Source organism: Prionailurus viverrinus, chromosome D3 (assembly GCF_022837055.1).
Source record: "Prionailurus viverrinus isolate Anna chromosome D3, UM_Priviv_1.0, whole genome shotgun sequence".
In the NCBI taxonomy this organism is placed as follows: domain Eukaryota; kingdom Metazoa; phylum Chordata; class Mammalia; order Carnivora; family Felidae; genus Prionailurus; species Prionailurus viverrinus.
In genome coordinates, this window is record NC_062572.1 from 19,933,448 (window position 1) to 19,956,563 (window position 23,116).

The 23,116-nt window shown below is 56.0% G+C and overlaps 2 protein-coding genes across 2 annotated transcripts in view; one reads left to right on the forward strand and one right to left on the reverse strand.

The window, feature by feature from the left end:
* The window catches only part of GNAZ (G protein subunit alpha z), a 53,436-nt gene extending 42,468 nt beyond the window's left edge, over nt 1-10,968 (reverse strand). The window contains exon 1 of the mRNA XM_047828834.1: nt 10,808-10,968. The gene's annotated coding sequence lies outside the window, so the exon portion shown is untranslated. The remainder of the gene's footprint in view (nt 1-10,807) is intronic.
* The window catches only part of RSPH14 (radial spoke head 14 homolog), a 79,907-nt gene extending 57,302 nt beyond the window's left edge, over nt 1-22,605 (forward strand). The window contains exons 5-7 of the mRNA XM_047828836.1: nt 17,836-18,061; nt 19,918-20,054; nt 22,342-22,605. Coding sequence (XP_047684792.1) covers nt 17,836-18,061; nt 19,918-20,054; nt 22,342-22,580 — 602 coding nt within the window. The 3' untranslated portion in view covers nt 22,581-22,605. The remainder of the gene's footprint in view (nt 1-17,835; nt 18,062-19,917; nt 20,055-22,341) is intronic.
* Nucleotides 22,606-23,116: the final 511 nt, after the last annotated feature.

A 23,116-nucleotide genomic window follows, 5' to 3' on the forward strand; every position in this document is an offset into this window, starting at 1 on the left:
AGTTTGGTCTTGCCCAAACCAAACCTAATCACAGCTTGTACTGAGGCTTTCCAAAGCATCCACTGAATTTCCACAGAATTCCTCTTTACGTTCATATTTCATCAGTGTGTATGGTGTTCAAGGATGTAGTCACAATGACAAGTACAACTGGCACACACAGGTTTGGGCCAAACACCAGTGACTCAAAGGGATGGCTGCCAAAGTGCAGGACACTGGCTGCCTGCTGTTCTGGAGCATTCGGCCGGCACGCTTTATCGTGAGAACAGAGCACGCCCATTCATCCAGTGAGCATTGGTGACGGGGGTAAAAGGGTTAGAGCTTGCTTAGAGGACCAAGATTTCTACAAGTTCGTAAATGACTCTGCATTTCATTGATCACAACAGCTTCTTTGAAAAAATGGTAGCATGTGCACACGTGAGACACTTCTGTGCTGGGGAAACAGGACTCTGTGTTGGGTTCTTTGCAGCCACTCCACAGCTACCGGGCCTCAGGCCATTGGATTAGCTTATCCATGTCCCCCCAGCCTGCCCGACCGGCCTGGCACAGGCAGACCCACAGCGAGTCTCCTCTTAAAAGCAGCCCCCCTTTCTTTGCCTCTTCCTAGCTCCCTGCTTATTTCGGAGCCAGAGTCTGAGCAGATGGGGGAAGGACCAAGGTTGGGTGCACAGTGTCCCCAGCTGCAGAGAGGCCCCAACAAATGGCTCTACCCCAGCTAGGCAGCCTCTCAGCCTTAGGGCACTGAAGACGGCCAGGGAGGCCCTTCCCTATGGCCCTGTACTGTCCTGTGGCTCTAGATGCCCTCAGCCTTCTAGCCCACAGCTGCTAAGGCTGACGAGATGAGATGTGATAGCATCGCCTGAGGAACACTGACTCAGGAGGAAATCAGGCCAGAGATTTCTGAGCCAAGAGTAAATAAATAAATAAAAATGAAAAGGTTCCACATACAAGGAGGAGGGAGGCACAGATGTGCAGGGAAGACATGTGGCCTTTACTAAAAGCCGAGTGGAAGGGGTTGCTGCCTGGGGTGGAGCCTGGCTCCCGGTTTCCATAGGGAAGGTAACTGCTGACTTTTAGTCAGGCCCGTGGGCTGGGTAAAGACTCTGATTTAACCACTCTGGGTCTCTTGCCCTGCAATTTCCTGCCTCTGAGTGTGGAATCCCAAGATCCTACCCCCCACTCCAGCCACCACCCCCCCAGGCCAGACCCTCTCTGCTGAGGGCTCTATGGACCAGGCAAGTGCATAGCTCCTTCCCCGAGCCCCTTCTGCCTCCGTGCAGCTTTTTTTTTTTTTTTTTTTAATCTTTCTCACCTGAAAGGTGAGCACCACCCTTTTTCTTCCTTGCCCTTCCCCACAGCCTGCTTCCCAAGCCTTCTGAACTCACGTAGGCCTGCAGGCTGTGAGTCTGGGGCCCCTGCAGGTCACTCTCAGTGGCTGGCACTGGTCCTCCCATCTATGCCGGGCGAGCCCTAGGAGTCTCTAAGTCTGCGGTAGCCTCTGACCCTGTTGATGAAGTTCTCAAAAAGCAGAGCCTGAGATGGCGATTCTTGGGCATGTGACTGGTCCAGGGAGCAGGTTCCGGAGACAGGGAGACAGGACAGGGCCAGGCAGGGAACCAGGCAAAGGTGTGGTTTCAGCCACCTTCTTGGTGTGGCCTGATCCCAGGGAGCTGTGGAGCCTAAATGAAATCAAGGCTGTCCCACCTTGAGGGACAGGACAGGGCCTCCCAGGGCCCAAGGCTCTTTTCCAGCAAGGGGTGCAGCTGTGAGCAGGCAACACTGATGTGGTAGGGGACAGTGTGCCGGCAGGAAAGGGGACCTGGGGGCATATGTGGCATGTGTCTACTGCATGCTCTGCTCTGCATCCCTCTGTCCCCTGCCCCCACTCCTTCTGACAGAACCCAGTGCCTCAGGTCAGGGCTAGGCCTGGCTGGCCTCAGAGGAGCCCTCTGTCTGAAATCCAGCCACCAGCCTCCAACCCCCCAGCCCCTCACTGGGACTGCCACAGTGACCTCTCAGGCACCCTTGCTCTCTACTGGCCCCTGCACTCTGTGCTCCCCCAGCAGCCAGGGGGATCCTTGTCAGACTGTAAGACAGAGCATCTCTCCTGTGCTCAAAACCTTCCCACAGCTGGCCATCTTAGTTCTGAGCCAGAGTCTGAGTCCTCCCAGGGCCCCAGGGCTCTGTGACCCTGCATCTCCCCCCGCCCTGCCGTGCCCCCTCCACTTTCCACACTGGGTGCACTGGCCCTCCTGCTGTCCCTTGAGTATCATCCACAATCTCAACTCCGGGCCTCTGCACTGGCTGTTCCCTCCACCTGGAACACTCTTTGTCCAGAAAGCCAATCCATTCTTTCCCCAAATGGCTCAGATGTCCCCAACTCAAGAAGCCTCCCTTGCCCATTCTATTTATGACTCCCCAAACATCCCACAACACTGTGTTTTCTACCAGGGCACACAGCTTCCTTACCGTGTTTACTGCCCCCCTTTGCCCCCATCACACTTACCCCGCTCCCCATTCACACTTGTGAATGCTGGCTTCGCAGGGCAGGGATGTTGGTCTGTGTGCCAATGATGTGTCCTACAGGCCCAGGAGTACCCAGCAGGAAGCAGGTGCTAATAAATCCACCCCAGCCCTTTGTACTGAATGAGGGAGGGGCCAACTCATCACAGGGAGGGGACAGCCAGGGACTTCTGGGAAGTCTTCTGGAAAGGCCCTGGGCTTCCCCCAGATGGACACGGTAGATGTGTGGCCACCTCCCACCTAGTCTTGGCCAACCCTGATACTGCTCTGCCTCTGAGCCCTCAGCCCAGATGTCCCTTCATCTGGTAAGCCCATCAGAACTGGGCTTCTGTTGCTGCCACCGGAAACTTGCCCCCACCCCAACTCCATCCCTCCCTCAAGGCCCTGAGGCCCCTTCACAAACCCTGGTCCTCACCCTTGGCCTCCCCACCCAGCTCCAGCCTTTCCGTGCCAGTGACAGAACACAGCCTGGGGTTGCAGCTCTTCCTCTGCCCCAGTCCTCAACAGCCACAGTGGCCATACCCCCACACCCCCTCCACACCGGTCCTCCACCCCTCGCCCGCCCCAGGAGAGCCCCAGAACAGCCAGCAAGACAAGACGAACACACCCAGAAACTCAGGCCACGTAGGAACTGAGCCCAGTTGAGGAGCTGGAGGAGCTAGGGCAGGGATGGTGGGTGCAGTGTGGCTGTGGGGCTTCCTGGAGGAGGCGGGTGGGGTTGGGGCCTCAGACAGCACTGTCAGTGTTTTTGCGCCCTCTTCCCTGCCATGAGGTGCGGCAGGGCTGGGGATGTGCGTGCATACGTGCATGGCGTTATCATAGAGGAAATCAATGCCTGGCACTGGCCCAGTGTTTAAGGGAAATGAATAGATTTTGGCCGAGGACAAAGAGAGTTTGATTAATCAAAAATTGGATAATGGAGGCAACACTCTAATTATTTTTCTTCCCAGCATTTTATCGAGAAATATGTTTGCACAGCATATCAGAGGTAACAGAGTGGGTGGGGGGGGGGGGTGACCATGCTGGAGGAAAGCCCAGCCTGGGGACAGGGCCACCGCACCCCACATGTGCTGATGTGGAGGCTGGCTGGCTGGTCCTGGTGGTTACTCCATGGGGCCACAGGAAGCAAGAGGGGACACGTGGTGCAGGCCTGAGGCTGCACACAGCTGGGGCAGCTTGGGTCACAGCAAAAGGGGTGGGCAGGGTTGCTTGCTGACATGGTGGCCAGGGGGAGTGGAGGTGTGGCACCACCAGCTCAGGTCACCGGGACCTCCTGCAGGGTGAAGGCTGCAGGTGTCAAGTACTCCAACCCATGGTCAAGGAGGGTCTTTGGAAGTCCCTTTGGGCAGTTTGGAGCAGTTTCCCATGTTCACCTTGGTGAGCTGCCCTGTGGCTGAGGTCAGACAGGACAACCGGGCCCCACAGGACCTTCTCATAGCCCTCCCTTGTCACTCACCTCTTCCTCCTGCACTGTCCCCACCACTACAACACCGTTTCTGTGGTCACCCAGTCTCCTAATTCCAGGCAGCCTTCTTGGAGCTCAGCATGAGGCTCACTAAATTGCTCATTCATTCATTCAGGGTACAGAAAGAGGCTGCCATGGGAAGAGACATGCGTAGGGTCCTGGGTTGCCTGTTAGACTCAGGAGGCTGGTGGAGGAAGCACTGAAGAGGAGACGAGTCCTCACCTCATCTGGGGGGTCAGAGTCGGTGTCCGGGAGAAGGGAGAGATGAAGGAGAGATGAAGGATGAGCTGAAGCTTCTAGGCAAGAGTGAGGGTGTAGTGGGCGGGGTCAGCCAGTCCTTGGCAAACACATCTGAGTCTAAATCCTCCCTCCAATACCCACCGTGGACATCACTTGTCAACCATGACCACTTTCCCTCTGAGTCATAACATAGCCCCAGAATCCTTCTCAACACTCTGTGCTTTGGACAGTCACTCCAGAGTTGGTACAAGAAATGAAAACTATCTATACCCTTGACCAAGGCCAATTTAAAGGTGAGGACACTAGACCCAGACAGTGAAGAGGCTTCACCAGCGTCAGCATTACAGGCAGAGCTGGGACTAGAACCCAGGTCTCCTGATTTCCTCTCCAGTGCTTTCCCCCCTGCACCAAGCGGCTCTGCTGAGCTGGTCTTGGGGCACAGGCCATAGAAAGGCCATTCAGCCATCACATGGTCACTGCAGACACTGTGTTCCTTTCCTACCACCAGGATCTAGTCTTGCTCTCTTACAACAGTTTCCTATGGACATGCCCCTATTTGTCATGACCATATGAAACCTCTACGTCTGACCAAGGACTTACCAGGTCATACCATGTCACTGAGGGGCCAGGTGTCAAACTGAGGCATCTGATTTCCAGTGGCAGGGACCCATGCCTATAATGGCAGCATGAGAAGTGAGGCACTCACCTGCCTTGGCTTGTGAGCAAACCACAGTCGGGCCTCACTGGTGCACAGCCAGTGGTGTCCACCTATAGGTGATTTAAGTTTGTTGGCCAAACCTTAAGGCCAAAGACACACCTCTTGGGATCCAAAGGCACAACCTCTTGGGATCAGAGGGTTGAGCTGGAGCACTGGTTCTCCAGTGTGAGGACTATAGCCACTAGGAAGCCCAGCCCTCTGCATGAACGTGGCTCAAAAGATCATGTTAGCCCTGACCACTTGCCAGTATTCATTTCCCCCTTGAACAGCCGTTTCTTGAGGCCCTACTATGGCCAGGCCAGGCTCTGGGGCTGGATTCTCAGTGGCAAACAGCCGATGAAGGTCTTGACCTTACAGAGCTTACATTCAGATCCAGGAGAGAGATAGTATATAAAATAAATAAAACAGGTAATAGGTTATATTGTGATGAGTGCTAAGGGGAGAAATAGAGGCAATTACCCACTTGGGAAAGCCACCCCATCTTCCCACGTCTCAGTCTCCTTGACTATGAGGACAAAACTGAGGTAAAAATCAGCCCCTTCTTGGAGGAGTTGGCAGTGGAAAGATAAAGTGAGCCTCTGCCCTTCGAAGGCACTAGCTCACTGTAATCCACAGCAGGTTCTGCTGCTGTCCTCGTGAATGCCTGTGTCTGGGCTCTGGGGGAAATGTGCATAACTGAGCCTACTGTCCTCTGCTCCATCACCACAACCTTGACCTCCCTGGCTCACAGGGGCATAGAGCCTTGCTGAGGGTGTCAGGGCTCAGATCCTGGAACCCTGCCTGCAAAGCTCTCCATTCCAGAGGTTGGGGAGGGCTATTCAGTTGGGGCAGGGTCTCTTTCTGAAATGTTTGCTCTGACCACTGTCTGCACAGCCAGGAGAGGCACAGCCGGCCTGGACAAACCCTCGGGGAAGGGTGTGTTTCTGGCTAGAGGCTGCTGGAAGGAATGCCGGGCTTGACACTGTTTGTAAGGCCTCTCCCTGTACCGTGGTTTTTAACAGTCTCGCTTCTTAGCACTTTTTGATGGATTCTCCAGGGATGTCTCTAAAAGAGAGTTATACCTTAATTTAGAAGCAAATAACTCAAAACTCTGTGATATACCAGGTTCCTTTGGAAAAGGGATGAACTCAAGGAAGCCATTGTTGTATGAAGCCAAGTGCGTGCCAACAGGACTGCCCAGCCCTCAGCCCTTGAACCGTGCCTCCCTCCCGAGGTTAAGGGACAGAGGGGGAGGAAGCAACACTCACAGGAGGCCAGAGTGAGGCTTACAGGCTGGCTCCGACTGACCCTAGTGGCCCCAAGTGCCAAACACAGCCCGTGTGCCCAACTGCCCAAGGGAGAAGGGGGAACATGGTGGCAGGCCCGTGGAACTGCCCTCCCAGTGCCATAACCAGGCTTCATGGGCAAGCACTTGGGCAGTCAGTCAGGGCCCCATGCCTCGTGTAATGCTCTACTGTCTTGAAATGTTTAATAACTTTTACCAAGGGCCCACAAATCATATAGCTGGTCCTACCCCTGTTGCTCAGTCCCCATACACTCCACGCATACCTCAGGGTTTGCCTCAGAGGCCCCGCTCTCCTGAGAACACCCTCTTCCACAGTCTTCCTCCACTCCACGTGGCCACTCCACTCCACTCCACGTGGCCATCATGATTGTGCTCCCACCTCACTTGCTGGTCGATCCTTCTCAATCTCTTTTCTGGAAGCTCCTTCTCGGCTCATGCTCTGAGAGGTGAAGGCCCTGAGGCCTGACCCAGCCCCTCTGGTCCCACCTACCCTTGATCCTCAAGTGACCTTGGCCAGTCCCTGGCTTCCCATACACCTGGTGCCAAGGACTCCAGGTTTCTACCCCCAGCCTCGTTCGCCCCTCTGACCGCCACATGTGTCCATGTCTACCAGGTCTAACCTAATTTCCAATTTCCTACCTCTCATGAAGGAGTCCGCATCTTCCTTCTCTGCCAATGCCACTGCCATCCCTCCAGCTGTCCATGCTTCCCGTCCATCATTAGGTCCTCTTTAAAATAAACCCCATCCAACCACTTCTCATGACCCCTACTGCTCCCACTGCACTGGGTCAGCAGCCTCCTGCCCCTGACTGCTGTAACAGCCCCTCACGCCCCCCTCCCCCCCCCCCCCCCCCCCCGTCTTGCCCCCATGTCCATCAACCACACAGGTCTTTTAACAGCAGAATTAGTTTGAGTATCTCCTCTTCTCCAAGCTTTCTCTCCTCTTCCTGCCTCACTGGGGCCTGCCTGACCTCCTCCGTAAACCACCCTACCCTACTGGGCTCTGGCTACCTGGCTTTCTGGTGAGGCCTCCAGCAGCAGAAGTGGGTCAGCCTCAGTGCCTATGCACCTGCCACCCTCTTTCCTGGTGCTCTTCCTTGTCAGTCATGACTCACCCGTCACTCTCCATGGCACTGTACCAATGGCCCCTCCATGCAAAGGGACCCCCTGACCCTCTCCCATCCCCCTCCCATTTAATTTGTTTCTCTTCACAGCACCTACCTTACCTGGCATTCAGTTACCCAGGTGTTGTGTCAGCCTCTCTGAGACTACTGTGAGCACCATGAGAGCAGACGCTGCATCTGTCCTGCTCCTTGCCATATCCCTGTGCCTGGCACAGTGCCTAGTACTCGGCAGGTTCTGGTAAATATTAGCCAAAGGAATGAATGAATGTGCGAACCATTTCTGTTTCCTCGGGCTCTGTACGGAGGGCTGACATCTCCCATGTGCTCCAGGAGCCATCAGATAGTCCCTGTGGTTAGTCCCTGTCAGTTCACTACCGCGAGCATCTTCCCTGCCAGTGTGGATGCGTGTAAGGGGCCAGACACACGGGGAGGTCCCATGCAGGGATAGGTGCAGGGACAGGGCAGGGAACTCTTGGCTCTGTTCATGGATGAAGACAAAGAAGCTCAGTCAGCACAGGGTTGGGCCAGGGGTGATAGGGCCAGGGCCTGACCCAGGTCTTTGGAGGCCTCAACTGGAGGGCCCCCCGAACCTGCTTTGGGGCATCTAGGCCTTTCCACGTCAATCCCCGGTCTGCCTAAGCTGTCCGGCCACTGCTCTGGGGCTGATCCTCAGCATTTGCCATGATGCCCCTATCCATTTCCTTTTGCCCTCTTTCCTGCCAACCACAGCGCCTGCAGGCCTGTGTCTGGAGGCTCAGTTACCCCAGGTTTCCTTCCTGGGGTTGTGGGAGAGCAGTATGCTAATCTTCTTCCAGAGTTCTTGCAAGCCCAGCCATGGTCAGCAGCAGTGAGAACATCCTATACCCACACAGCATTTTAGGTCTTCCGAGTGCTAGCAAGAGACAGGATAGGGCTGCCTCATCCTCACATCCAGGGACGGAAGGCACGGCACACACTGCCATCACATGTATGTACGCATGAGAAAAACACACAGAAAAACACGCTGTTCAGGCCACACCCCGAGTCTCAGGCCAGCCCTCCCACCATTCAGTCGTCCATCCCACTGGCCTCTTACAGGGGCTCTAGGCAGGGGCCTCTTACAGGGGCTCTTGCCAAGTCCACCTGATTACCCAGAAGTTCCTGAAATCATCCTAGAAGCTTCTGAGATCTGGACCAAGGAATTCCTGAGACTCCACAAAACAAAAGAGCTGAGAGGTTGGGCACAGAGAGAAGAATCCATTCCATATTCCAAATCTAGCATCCCATAGACTCCTGCCAGAGTCAGAATGTGGCCTGGCAACAGGCACAAAAGTGAACTGGTTCTATCCCTCTTGGCATAATTTGCATCCCTATGAGGGCAGGCAGGCCCTGCTCTCACTGCAGCAACATGGGCTTCAGCCAAAAGCTGAAAGTGAGTGTGTGTTAGGAGTTTGGGGGGGGAATGCCACATACATGAGTAACAAACAGCCCCTTCAGAGGGAGAGCGAAAGCATCCCCGGGTATGAGCAAGTGAGCAGATCTAGGGCAGAAAGTGACACTGGCCTTCCAAGGAGGAGGGACTATGTCTTATTTGCCTCCTGTCTCAGAAAATCAACGTCTGTTAGAGGGACACACAAGAGTTTTAAACCAAATGCCAGTGTCTTGTCCCTGGAGCACGAGGAACGTTGAAGGCACACCACTTCATCTGAACATGGCCAGGTCTTCCCATTCAATCAGCCCCTAAATGGAGACTCCCAAGCCTCCCTGTTACAGTTCACAAACATCCACGCCCCAAAGGGGCAGAGTCTCCAACTAAATATCATTCTCCATCCTGGCTAGGAAGGGGGCCAGGCTGTTGGTGACCCAGTACCCTGGCCTTGCCCATGAGACAAGGTGCCTGGAAGGGCAGTCTAGGCTGCAAGGAGACCCCAGAGTCTTTCAAGCTCTTCCCCAAGCCCACCCCAGCTCCTAGGTCACAGAGCTACTCCCTTTTACAGATAAAGAAACTGTGGCCTACCTGGAATAGCCACAACTAACAAGCAGTGGGATGTTCCATTTCCCCAGCTCCTTTAGCTCCTGTGCACCTCTCATCCACCTTTCCCGCCACACCACCTATGTCTTCCCAAGCACATCCTGTGCTCCTTCCAGACCCAACTGCCTGAGTGCCCTCTCTGTGGTTTGTTCCACTTTCTTCCCTCTGCCCACAATGCCCACCCCATATGTGCTCATGTCCTTCAAGCTCCAGTTCAAATGTCACTTTGCCCACAGGCCCATCTGACCCCAGCCCAGACCTCATCTCTAAGGTCCCTCCAGAGGCCCTGGCACCCACACTCAGGGTTGGGAGACATTTCTCCCCTGTGGGGTGGTGCGTCGGTCTCAGGAGGGCAGGCCTAGTCCACTCCTACCTCACCGCCAGGCTCTGGGGGAGCAAATGCTCAGTAAATATTTGTTTAATCGAATTTGGCCAAGGAGCCGCCTCTAGACAGAGCCCAAGGCAGCAGGACTCACTCCCCAGAGCAGGGAAATCACTTGGGCAGAAGGGAGTCCATCGGGGGCTGGGATGCCTCACCAAAACAGGCAGACCTCGCCTACCAGGCGGGTCCCTCCATCCTGAGACAGGGACTCTAGGGAACCCTGGTCTCCGAACTGCCTTCTTCTCTCTTGTAACAGAGATCCTCAATTCTCGGCCTAGGCGGAGTCCTGCCATCATCACCAAGGCAGGCTCAGCACCGCCCTGCAGGCAGAGCCCCGGTGGATCTCCCGCAGGATACGGAGCCCCAGCCCCGAGGCCCTCACACCCCTCCCCCCCAAACACCCCAACACCCCCACCACCTTTTAAGGGAAAAAAAATATTGAGCCAGGAACATATCACAATCGCAGCAGGTCGATACTCATCTCTTGCTCTAAATGCTTCCAAAAGAACCTGCTCTCTGCAAGACCGGTGACGGAAAACTGCGAGCCACTCGGCCCCGGGCCCAGGCCTCCGGGGCCCTCTCCTTCGTTTCAGCCAAGGCCACAGGTCGGCGCTCCTGCGGCCCGGGGTCGCCTCCTCCCCGCTTCCCTGGGAGGGAGACCCCGCCTCAGCGCCTCTCCGGCAGGTCTCCTGTCCCCGGCTCCGCGCGGGCGGCTTTTTTTTTTGAGGGGGGGGGGGGGCGACGCGGCATCCCTGGCAGCCCTTGCCCACCTCCCGGGCCCGCGGCCACCCCCTCCTGCCGGCTCCTCGGCCCAGTGGCGCCCCTTCCCAGCACCTGCCCGGCCCGTGGTCTCCCCCTGTCCACCTCGCAGGCATCCCCACCCTGGTCCCCCCCACCCCGGCCGGGCATCCCTTTCGCTGCTCCCCGGCGCCCCCCGCCCAGGCGGATCCCTAGCACAAAGGCCCGGGTGGGGCCCCGGGTGGGGGTGGGGTGGACGCCCCAGTCGCGTCCCCGGCCCCCCGAGGTTCAGCGTGTGCCCCGGCCGCGGGTCCGCTCACTCACCTCCGGGCCGCCGCACGGTGCATCGGCCGAGCTGCTCCGGGTGGGGCGGGGCGGGGCGGCGAGCGCGGGCCGCGGCGCCCTCGTTCCGCACTACGCGGGCGGCGGCACCCGCGCGGGGACGTGACCGGACCGCGGGCGGCGCACACCCTCCGGCCGGGTAGGCTCCCTCCGCCCGCTCTCCCGCGCCGCCCGCCGCCCGCCCGCGGGTCCGCCCGCCCCGCGCAGCGCTGCCGCCGGCAGGGGGCGGAGCCGCGAGCGCAGCGCGTTGCCAGGCCAACCGCGGGCGGGGGTGCCGCGCGCCCGCCGGTGACCACGCGCTGGGCGCCACCGCCCCGCCACGAGCGCCGGCTCTCTTCCCATTGGGCAAGAGCGGCTGACCGATGCATATGAGGCCCAATGGCAACGGGCAGGGGTGGAGCCACGGCTCTGCGCGCGCCGCAGTCCCGCACGAGCTGGCGCTGCCCGCACAGGCGTCCCCGGGACCTGGTTGCGCGAAGGCACGGCTCCGAGCTAGCAGGACTGCTTCTCAAAGAGCCAGAGACAGAGCTTAAGAGTGGCGGAAGGCCCGGGCCCCCGCTCGCCTCCCCCAGTTTGTATTCGAACCTAGCTTGGCACTAAACTCCGCCACCTTGGGCAACCAACTGACCTCTCTGAGTCTGTTTTGCAAAGTGGGGCTAGTGGCACCTGCTTCCCTGAATTGTCGCGACCAACCGCTGGAACGTGTGCAAGGCTATGAGGCTATTCAAACCCTAAAGGTTTACACCAATGAGGTTAGTGCAGCGATGGGAGGGACATTAGTCATCTTTGCTGCTTGCTACCCCAGCGTGAAGGGGCTTTTTAAAGGGTCCCTGGCAATCCTGGCCATAGAAGGTTGCCTGGAAAAGGAGGAGAGGAGGAAGGGTCCAGGATGTGTCCCTTAGATCAGAGAGGCAGGAGGGAGCCAGCCAGCTCAGTTAAGGCCAGGACCCCCGCCGCCTTTTAGAAGCTTGTGGAAGGTAGAAGGCATCCAACCGGCAGCAAAATGTACCTGAGCCAGTCTGCCAAATTCTTTCAATTTCCGGGGAGGCCCATCTGTGGGCCTCAACGCCAGGAGTCCCTCACTCCTGTGCTTAAAAGACTTGGGCCAGAGAACCAAGATATTAATGCCACTCCTTGTCTTTTCCATCATTGTAACTTGAAGCTTAGTGTATTCTAGAGCATCCCTGGTGAAATGCAGATTGTCCTAGGAACACCTTCCTTATCAATTTACACCCTCATGGTCACATTGCAAGGATCACCCAACACCTGGCAGGAGCACTGGAATTGATCATTGGCAAGGGCGGATTGGGTGGTCATCCCAGTCCAGGTTTGTGGTTTGAAGGCAGGGGCGGGGGTCCCATTCTGCAGGCTGGATGCTGTAGCATTGCAACATTATCCCATAACCTTTCTGGGAATGTTTCCTCTGCTTTTTGAGATGGAGACTGTTGGACTACATATCCTGTGACATGACATGCCCACCTGTGATGAATTTGCCCAGACTCTCAGGGACAGGACAGATGTTGGTGATGGGCATCCCGAGGTGAACCTAGACCTGGCACAGCGCTGGCTGGAGGTGGTCAGTGAGAACTAAAGGTGGCCACAATTGTGGGGCTCCTCTGGGTGCATGCCCTCAAACCCCCAGCCTGGATCAGGCTGGGCCCCTGCCCACAGGACCACTCAGAGGCCAATGGATGTGATACCAGGAAGACGATTGGCACAGGCCCTGCCCTGATGTGGATCAGAGGTGAGAGGAGGTGAGGGTGAAGCACAGACCCAGCTCTGTTGCCTGTACACCCTTGGGTGAGTTATTTCACCTGGATGAGCCTCAGTTTCCTTTTCTATCAAAGGGGACACTAATAGACTGTCCTTAGTGATTCTGAGGGGAAGTGCATGTAGGCACATGTTTAGAGATGGGTGAGGGCAGTTTCTGTTGTAGGACTGGGGTCAGAATTGAGCTGTTTGCAGAGGCAAACTAGATGTTAGTGTAGATGACCCTCTACAGCAGTCCGGACATGAGATCGGAGCTAGCCCATGAAGCAGCCCAGTGGAGCTGGCTGCTACCTCCCTCACCTGACCCTAGGGGCCACTAATGATTGTAATCCTTCATACAGCAATTATTTGTTGATGACCTCCTCTGCACAGACACAGTTCTAGGATTTAGACAGGCCCGACCCTGCCTGTGGACCTTCCTGTCTGTGGGGCAGTAATCCACCATTCCTCTTGCCTCACGGAGGAGAGCCCTCCCCAGAACCCTGGGCACACATGCAGGGGGAGAACTGGGCACTGGGACAGCAGAATGGAGGTGGCCTGTGACCTGGGACAGGAGAGAAGCATGTTCCAAGGTGGGGGATGTGCTGGATGTGAAGGAGCTATGATGATTGGAGGAACCCATGGGAGACCAGCATGGCTGGAGCCAGCAAGCAGGTGTGGGTGCCAGAATACAAAGCTGGAGTGGAGCTGGGGACAGTCGAACCGGGCCAGTGGCCCTTATGCAAGATTGGGGATGTTGACCTAAGAACAACCGGAGAGTTTTAAGATTAGCTTTTTATTTTATTTTAATTTTTAATTTTTGTTTATTCATTTATTTTATTTTAGAAAGAGCATGAGTTGGGGAGAGGGGCAGAGAGAGGGGGGGAATCTTAAGTAGGCTCCATGCTCAGCATAAAGCCCAATGCAGGGCTCGATCCCATGACCCTGGGATCATGACTGAACTGAAATTAAGAGTCGGACCCTCAATTGTGCCACCCAGGTGCCTCTAGCTTTTAATGTCTTTATTTTTTTTTTAAATTGTTTTAAGTGTATTTATTTATTTTGAGAGAGAAAGAGAGAGCATGAGCAGGGGAAGGGCTGAGAGAGAGGGAGAGAAAGAATCCCAATCAGGCTCCTCACTGTCAGTGCAGGGCCAGGTGTGGGGCTTGAACCCACAAACCGCGACATCATGACCTGAGCTGAAGCCAAGAGCCAGATGCTCAACCTACTGAGCCACCCAGGTGCCCCCATTTTTTTTTTGAGAGAGAGAGAGAGAGAGAGAGAGAGAGAGAGAGAGAGAGAGAACAAGCAGTAGAGGGAGAGAGAGAAAAATCTCAAGCAGGCTCCACACCCAGCGTGGAGCCTGATGTGAGGCTCAATCCTATGACCCTGAGATCATGATCTGAACCGAAACCAAGAGACGCTTAACTGACTGAGCCACCCTGGCACCTGAGATGGTGTCGGTTGTCTTAATATGCAGAATCAAATAACAAAAATGTCAACTATTCATCCCAGAGAAAATAAGAAAGCAGAGATTCTGCATGAAGCTGAGTTCAGCATAGGGCTGCAGGATCACTGAGCGACAGAGTGTGTCAGGAGAGGGCCATGTGCTGGCTGCAGCCATGACAAAGAGCTGGCCCTGGCAGGGGGGGCAGAGTGGGGAGGGTGGGGGCCAAGGAAGAGGCCCCCATGAGAAGAGGTGCTGGAGGAAGGGTGGTGCTTGCTAAGCACATGAAGGACCAGTGGGAGAGGTAGCCGGGAAACCAGCAAGTAGAGGGTCCTGGAGCCTCAGGAAGAGTGTCTTGAGAGGTAAGATGGGGTCAGCCACATCATATGCTATTGAGAGGCCCAGTAAGCTAAGGACAGGGATGTGTCCTCATGAACAAAGGTGGGCACAGTTGGGGGTCAGTGTGCCAGCAGTTCAAGGCATGGGGGCCACATGAGGCTAACACTGGACAGGTGGGTCCCCCTGAGGTGCAGATGCCCTGGGGGCTGGGGCTGGTACCCCATCCTCAGTCCTTCCTAGCCAGGAAAACAGGACCAAGAGTTAACAGCTTGGGGCTCTGTGGTGAAAAGAGGAAGGGGGCCCTAGTGATTAAGCCTTGGACTTCACCAATCCTGCAGGGACAGATGGCTGAGGAGTGGCCTCTCCAAGTGGTATCAACCTATCTCCAGAAAATGACCAAAACTCAGTCACAGAGCATTCCGTGCCTGGGCATCATGTCCCTTCAGTTCCAGAGCAACTGGTGGAGCTTTCTGGCTCATCAGTCACTGAATCCGTCCTGGCACACCAGCCATGCCAGACCGGGGGCCCTCCCCAAATACACCCATGCCTCGTGCCTTTGCCCTTCTGCCCCATGAGGCCCAGCTCCCCTGGGCCTACCTTCCTGCATGCCCAGAGTGCCTAGGACGCTGGAACTCCTCATCTATGCGAGTATGAACCTGTCTCGTCATGACTGGTCCCGGGCAGATTGTGCCATTGGTCTCCCCACTACCCGAAGATGGGGGTGGTGGCATCTTGCTTGTCTCTGGATGCAGGCAACAGCACCCTCCTGTCTGACTCTTCTCCCGGCTTGACCTGCTCTCCCAAGCTCCTCTGGCTGACTCTCAGGCTGTGGCGGGGCTGAGTGGGTTTCTCCAGTTTATTTCCTTGGGGTCTGTGCAACCCCCCAGCCCCAACTTGAACAAGCCGTTGCAGATCTGGGTTAGTTATAAATAGCCAGGCCTGCAACTCTCCTTTTAGCTGAAAAGCAAAGTGAACGAGCAGAGAGAGACACACCCGGCACGCGTTTTATTTTTAATCTTCTCCCTCTGTCTCAGAATGAACTGGGGTCCCAGTGCTCAGCATTTCTAGGAGCAGAAGCCCAAAACAAATGCCTGGGGCCCTGGCTTTGCCCCTGTCTGCTGTGTGATCTTGGGCACTTGAGTTGCCACTCTGGGCCTTGGTTTCCTCACCAAGGGAGGGAGCAGTGGAGGTGATCACCTCCAACAGTTGGACTTGGACTGTCTTCCTCTGCCCTTCCCCCTCCCCCCCGGCCCCCGCCTGTGCCCAACAACACCTTTGGGAGGAGAGGGTCCCTGGAAAGCCTAGGTGCAAGTGAGGCCCCAGTCAGGCCCGAAATTGGGACGATGCACAAATTCCTCATCCCCAGCCCTTTGCTTGGGTGTCCCCCAGCTAGGAACTTTCTTCCTCTATGCAAAATCTTTCCAGCCAGCCAAATCCTTGAAATATCGAATGTTACCTCCCCATGGTGAGCTAGGAAGGGGCTGTCTAGGTCGCGTTGTGTCTGAGTTGGACCCAGGGCTGGAGCAGGTAGAGAGCCTGTGGGCAGGTGCCTGGGAAATGGCAGGTGGGAAATGGACCTGGAGCAGGCCAGGTGTGTGGTCTGGCAGTGCCCTGATGGGGAGGGTGAGGCTGAAGGGGAGAGACAGAGGCTGTGTTCCTGCAGGGCAGGGACTGTGCAGCTTTTGTTTTTGTATCACACTCCTCTAGTGGATCTCAGTGATGGTGGAGTCCCTTATTATGCTAGGCCCAGATGTTTTGGGCTTATGATGATAGTCCCTTACAGAGAGCATGTTCCCACCCACTACCCATTGGCATTGCACAACTCCTTGCCAGCTAGGCTGGTTTCAATAATGAGGAAACCAGGCTCAGAGAAGTTAAGTAACTTGTCTAAAGTCACACAGCTGGACATATTTAGGAGTCCAAGCTAGGCACTTTTGGAAATCCGTGTGTATTAAATCTTAAAAAGCCTAGTACTCTTTAAAAAAAAAAGTGTATTTATTTTGAGAGAGAGCATACATGCAAGTGGGGGAGGGGTCGAGAGAGAATCTCAAGCAGACTCCGTACTGTCAGCACAGAGCCCGACGCGGGGCTCCATCTCACGAACTGTGAGATCATGACCTGAGCTGAAATCAAGAGTTGGAAAGTTAACCAACTGAGCCACCCAGGCACCCCAAAAAGCCTAGTCCTCTTAAAGCAATGGGAAACTGCTTTTCCTGTGTCATGAATGCCCTGAGAACAAATAGGGCAGACCTACTTCTTCCACCATGACACCCCAGTGAGAACCTGGCCGGGGAACTGGGAGCCACTGGACACGCATCTGTGCCTCTCCGCCCCCTCACCCTGGGGGCACCTGCCATTTGACATCCTCAGGAAGTGAGGGAGGAAGGCTGGGGTGATGTCTTCAAAGAGGAAATCCCTGGTGCTAATTGGCACTTAGAGACCTTTCGGCTAATTAACCTGTTTATTTGTCTCTCTAGAGCAAATTAGAGGGTTTAGCCGGGGAGGCGGAAGAGAGAGGTGTTGCTGGTGGCCACCTCCATGGGGGCTATATATGGCTTCTTGGTGGGTGGTGTGGGCCACTGGGGAGGCCAGGAAGAGGGCTGGGAGGTGGGCTGGGAAGAGTGTGGGCTGCCCTTCCGTCAGTGCCCTGCTCACTTCCCAGTAATGGCTGCTATGGGAGCAATTCTGGGCACATGGGAGTTAGGCCCCTTGGGGGTGCCGCCCGGGCTGGTTCCAGGTTCCCCTCCAGACATCTGCCGGAGGGAGGAGGAGCTAGCTGGAAGGAGGGAAGTGGAGTCCATCCTTGGGGAGGCTCACCACACCACTTCTTCCAGCCCCAGCGCCCCAGCCATGCTGCCATGTGGAGTTCCCCTTTCTGAGGGGGCTTTTTTAGACATCCTTGGCCAGAGTCCATGGACTTCCTGTCATCTTGGGTTGGAGGCACAGCTCTTTTTGTATATAAGATGCCAGCCTGTTAGCTTCTACCTCAGACTTGATTGCAAGCTCTTTTCCCTTTCCCCAAGGGCTGGCCAGACTGGTCTGGGGTTTCTAGCAGCTTAGAGAGGTTTCAACTGGGAAGGAGGGGTTTGGGTGGTCCCCCCTCCTTCCTTCTGGTGCAGGGTGGGGAAGGGAGGGAAGCTTCTATGCCTGGCCATGCAGGGATGGCCGTTGTGCTCACACAGGATGGCTGCTGCTTCTCAGGCTACTGAACACCTGTTGAACGCCTGTAACTGATGTCCCCCCAGTTACAGGTGACAACAAGGCTGGCACCTTTGGGGGTTCTCCAGGGCTGTGTGGTTCCCACTCTGGCTTGTCATCCATAGCCTCCTGCTAGCTGCTCAGGGGCCCAGGAGCCAGAGGCATTTGCAAACCTCCCCTGCCCCACCAGCTCTGCAGAACTTTCCTGGCTCCTGCTTGCTGCCCAGAACGGGTAAGGGGGGCTGGCCCACATTCAGTGCCCTTTCCTGTTCTGCAGGAGCCCAGGGCATTGTCAACAGTGGCCTGATCCCCTCACTCGTGTGGAAGCTGCAGAGGGAGGAGGAAGAGATCCAGGGGCTCCTCTTGGACACACTAGCGGCCTGCCTGATGGAGGATGCCACCGAGGCGCTGGGTAGCCACGTGGTGCCCTTCCTGAAGCAGAAGCTCCTTAGCACCAATGATGACATTCGCAGCAAAGCTGCCCGCACACTCATTGCGGTCAGGTGAGCCTGGCCCGAGTGGATGGAGCAGGGAGGGTGGGAGTGGCCGGCCCTGGGGCTTCTGCTGAGGCTCAGAAAAGGCAACTGAGCTGCCCCCAGCCCTGCAGCAAGCCAGCCTGCCCTGGAGGTCCAGGGAGCCCACCTCAGGGCCTGCTTCCCCTGGCCTGCTTGTGCCCTGGGGGAGAAGGACCCTCTCCCCTGGGGTGGCCACAGCCCTGTTGGCCTGAGGGTGTCCTAGGTTTAGCACTCACAGTCCTGCATCCCAGGAAGCCCCCAGTCCTGGGGAGCATGAGATGGTTGTTTACCCCCTCCCTGTGAGTAGGGCAAGCACAGGAGAACTGGTGGTGACAGGGGTCACTGAGTGTTCCCTATGTGCCCGGCATTACCTACAGACTGCACATTTAGACATTCCTCCAAGGAAGGTGAGTATCTCCGTTTATAGGTAAGGAAATGAAGGCACAGGGGACCCAGGGTTACACAGAATCATAGTCTAAATCCTGGCCTGGAGCCTGAGGGAGCACAAAGCCTCAGAGCTGGGAGGAAGGGCGGTAGGGAGGCAGCATGTGAGCCTGGACAGAGATGTTCCCCAAGGATGGATGGTCCCTCGTCCCCCCCCAAGTCTATGCCTTAGATATGGCCACCTGCCTTCATCCTGACACCTCTTGCCTCCCTGAGGCCTGGCTTTCCCTCCATCTGGGATTCTCTCTAGAAACCCAGGCCATCGTTTCTACAAGTGTGGCCCTTGATCCAGACCCCTGGGAGCTTATGAACATGGAGATTCTGGGGCCCCACCCCAGGCCCATCACCATCTGCTCTTTGCTCAGAGGTCCCCTTCCAGGGAAGCCTCTAAGGACCATACCTGCTCTGGAAACTGGCAGCCTCCACCAGCCTGCATGTGCTTTGCACTATTCCCTCCTGTTTTGTGTGTCACCCCCAAGGGGAGTTCCTGAGGACAGGGCTTTGCTCTGTTTGCCGCTTGGGACTAGGGGTTCAAAACAGGGGGAGCTTTGGTCCCCTAGGAGACAGGCAGCACTGTCTGGAGACATTTTTAGTTGTTCCAATGTTGGGGAGAAGGGGCACTCCTGGCATCGAGGGGGTAGAAGCCAAGGATGCTGTTGAGCATCCCACAATGCAAGGGACACAAGAACCATCCAGCCCCAACATCAGTGGTGCTGAGCTGGAGCAACCCTGCTCTGGCCTCAGCATCTGGCCCCAGGGCCTGCAAGGTGCTTGGGCAGCCCTGGCTGTGGGAATGAACAAACACATGGGACCCCTGCAGGTGGGCCTCAGGACTCTGCATCTTTGATCAAGCTCCCAAGGGGAGCTCATGGGGAGTCCATCATGTACATTTTCACAGCTTTGTACAGTGCCAGGATTAGAAGTGACTTACAGCATCTTCTCTCCTGAGGGTGGCTCTCTACTGGTGTCTCCCTGGCAGCTTGCTGCTATTTGTGTGGCTGAGCCCATCCCTGGTAGCTCTGGCTCTTACATGGAGTCAAAATGAGTGTCACTGTGGTTTGCACCCCTGGGTCCTGCTGCTCCCCATTTTGGAGCTGGGGGGGACATGTCTGGTTTTTTTTTCCATGTGATACCTTAGGACAAGTCTCCATCACCCACCCCACCCTGGCTCCTCTGGGGTTTTGCCTTCAGTGGCCACAGGCCATGCTCCCAGGTTGTCTGAGTGTGGGGGGTGAGACCCAAATCTGTGCTCCCTGGTGCCTTGGTACCCATTGGCTAAGCCTGGACCACCAGGGATAGTCCCAACACAAGTCTTTCTGGTGTCCCCTGGGGTGGTCCTGGGCCCTGCTCACCTCCTCTTGCAAAAGCGAAGCCACATAGTTGTTCCCTCTCTGGTCTAGCATCCCTCTGGAGGGCAAGAACCAGGTGTGGCAGCATGATGTCATCCCCATCCTGGTGCACCTGCTGAAGGACAGGGTGGAGGAGGTGCAGGCCAATGCCGCCGGGGCCCTCATGTATGCCACGGTGACAACTCAAGGTGAGGCAGCTTGCTGGCCAGGTGCATCCCCTGTGTAGGTGGTGGAGCTTACTGGGCAGTGGGGGGGTCACTGCAGCCTCCAGCATGCTGGCTGTCCCTGCAGGCTTTCCAGAACTCTCGTTTTGTGCTCAGCATCCTACTGTCCCCTCCCTGCCCCACCAAAATACTTTCCTGGCCTGTTGTTGAAGTCCTTTCAAGTTTGGGCCCGAGGCTCCACCCTCCTTCTTCCTCCTGGCCACAGTGGGCCACCTACCTGTGGTCCCTCCTGGTCACTCCCATTAGGACCTCTGTCCCCTCCTGCCAGGCTGTTCCCTGGGACTGGAATTCCCACCTCCAACCCAGGACGCTTGTAAGCCTGGATTCTGGGATTAATTATGTTGTTTGCCGTCCTTGATTTGGTTATCCTGAGCCCTAGGCAAACAACTGGAGCCTTGCTTTCATGGGGTTTTTAAAAAATTTTTTTAAATCTTTATTTATTTTTGAGAGAGAGAGAGAGACAGAAACAGAGAGTGAGTGGGGCAGGGGCAGAGAGAGAGGGAGACACAGAATCTGAAGCAGGCTCCAGGTTCTGTCAGAGAAGAGTACAGAACCCAATGCGGGGCTCGAACTCACAAACTGTGAGATCATGACTTGAGCCGAAGTCGACGCTTAACTGACTGAGCCACCCAGGCACCCCTTCATGGTGTTTGTTTGTTTTTTTTACCAAAATTACTTTTTTCAATGGGTGGGGTAGGCAGCAAATAAGAGTATGAGATTACCTCTCCCACCTGGGGAACCCCAGCCAGTCAGGCTTCCATGTTAAGTTATCCAACCCTGGGCTAACAGGAGCTACTGGGCTGGTTTCCCCACCTGGAGGCCAGGGTGGGTAATCCCACTTGACCTCTGAAAGATGTCTGTCCTTCCCCATGCTCACAATTGCCTGTACCAGCCCTATGCCCTGTGCTTTCTTGGTATTCCACAGAGGACTTGACTGGGTCTAACTCTCAATCAGCATGCTGTAAAGCCCCCCAGAATTGGCCTCTCAGCCATTCCCCACTAGACCCTAATGGTGGAATTTGAGACATACCAGAGGAGGAGAGGTTGGGGCCTTCTTGGAGCCATAGCCTCCTTTCGATTATGCAGTGAGGATGCTGACTACCAGGGCAGAGGCTCCCCCCAGCACATTTATTTCTTGGGCGTCCTCAGTGCTGTGTCTCATTTGGGCTTCCTGTGGGAGTTCTTGGAGGGCCGGAGGGCTCATGGTGGGCCCAGGTAACAGCTATAACCTAGGGATGTGAGGCCACTTTTCACAAAGCTGGCACTCCAGCCAAGGGTCCCCAAGCCCCTGCCATGTGCCAGGCCCTGTGCTTGGTGGTGGGGACCTGGACATCTCAGCCTCTGGTGAACATTGGTGGGAGTGGCAGAGGGTTGATGATATAGAAGAGAAGCATGGCATGTGGTGGCACAGGGCAGGGGCTGAGCCTCCTCTGGGAGGGGCATGGGTGTTGATCCAAGGGACAGTGGGAGTCAGCACAGCGGAGGGTAGCTGGACAGGTCCCAGCATTAAGAGAAGAGTACATCGGGGTGCCTGGGTGGCTCAGTTGGTTGAGCATCCGGCTTCGGCTCAGGTCACGATCTCATGGTTTGTGAGTTTGAACCCCGCGTCGGGCTCTGTGCTGCCAGCTCAGAGCCTGGAGCCTGTTTCAGATTCTGTGTCTCCCTCTCTCTCCGCTCCTCCCCTGCTCGTGCTCTGTCTCTCTCTCTCTGTCTCTCTCTCTCAAAAATAAATAAACATTAAAAAATTAAAAAAAAAAAAAAAGAGAAGAGTACATTAAGCACAGCAGGAAGGATGGGAGGCAGGGGGCAACCATCTGGCCTTTTAGCAGGCCAGGACAGCGGGGAGGTGGTGAAGGTTAAGGAGCAATGTCTTCTTTACACATTAATGTCTGTGCCCTCCGCTAGACTGTAAGCACCAAGAGGGAGAGAACTATGTGAGTTTTTGTGCCTGACACAGAGTAGGTGTTCAAGAAGCATTTGCCACATAAATTAACAATTGGGTTTTACTTTTTGTGTTTCCTTGTGAAAACTGGATTGCCGGAGAGGCATCAGGGTGGTTGGGGAGAAGCCAGTTGAGGGGCTGGAGGGGCAGGAGATGAAGAGGGCAAGGTGGGAGGCAAAGGAAGATGCTAGGCCTTTGAGGGAGTGAGGAATGGCACCTCCCCTGAGGCCAGATGCCAGGATTGGGCTGGGGTGAGAGGAGGTAGAACAGGAGGCCCCCTGAGGAATGCGTGGTGTTGGTGGCCCACAGGAAAGTATGCCGCCCTGGACACAGAAGCCATCCACCCGCTCCTGAGCCTGCTTGGCTCATCCTTGAGCAAGGCACGGTTGAATGCCACCAAGGCCCTCACCATGCTGGCTGAGGCCCCCGAGGGCCGCAAGTTTCTGCAATCTCATGTGCCCGTCTTCCGTGTCCTGGAGGATGACACCAGTGAAGCCGTGCGGCGGGCAGCACAGATTGCCGTCAAAGTCATTGAGTGGAAACCCTGAGCCTTTTACTAGGCCAGATCTGATAAGCTGCATGCCTGAATAAATGGGCTGAATCTCTTTATCTTGCGTCTGAATGGCACTTTATATTCCTGGAGTGTGGTCACATCTTCCATTTCCTGCAAAGGGGAAACACCCGGCCTCAAAGGACTGGGTCATGGTGGCCAGGCAAGGAGGCATGGGCTAAGTCCAATGCCCAGGGATGGGAGGGTGGCATTCTGGCTCTCTGCTGGGGCCAAGAGTCCCCACAGAAGGTAGACAGCAGGGCTAGGCCCTCCAGAGACAAGGAGGGGCAGGAGTTGGATTGGGAGAAGAAAGACAGTTGGATCTGGCACAACCCAAGTTTCAGACATTTGAGTGACCAGGCCCTTAGGTGTGGCTGGATACTGCCCTGTTCAGCCAGTTCTTCCCCCTTCTCACAATGGGTGTCAGGAGGGAAGGTCACAGTGCCAGCCTATGTGGGCTCTTTCAGGGGGAATGTGAGTTGTATGAGGCCCCCTAGAGATGCACGCCCAGGACAGATATCTTCCCCCAGAAAC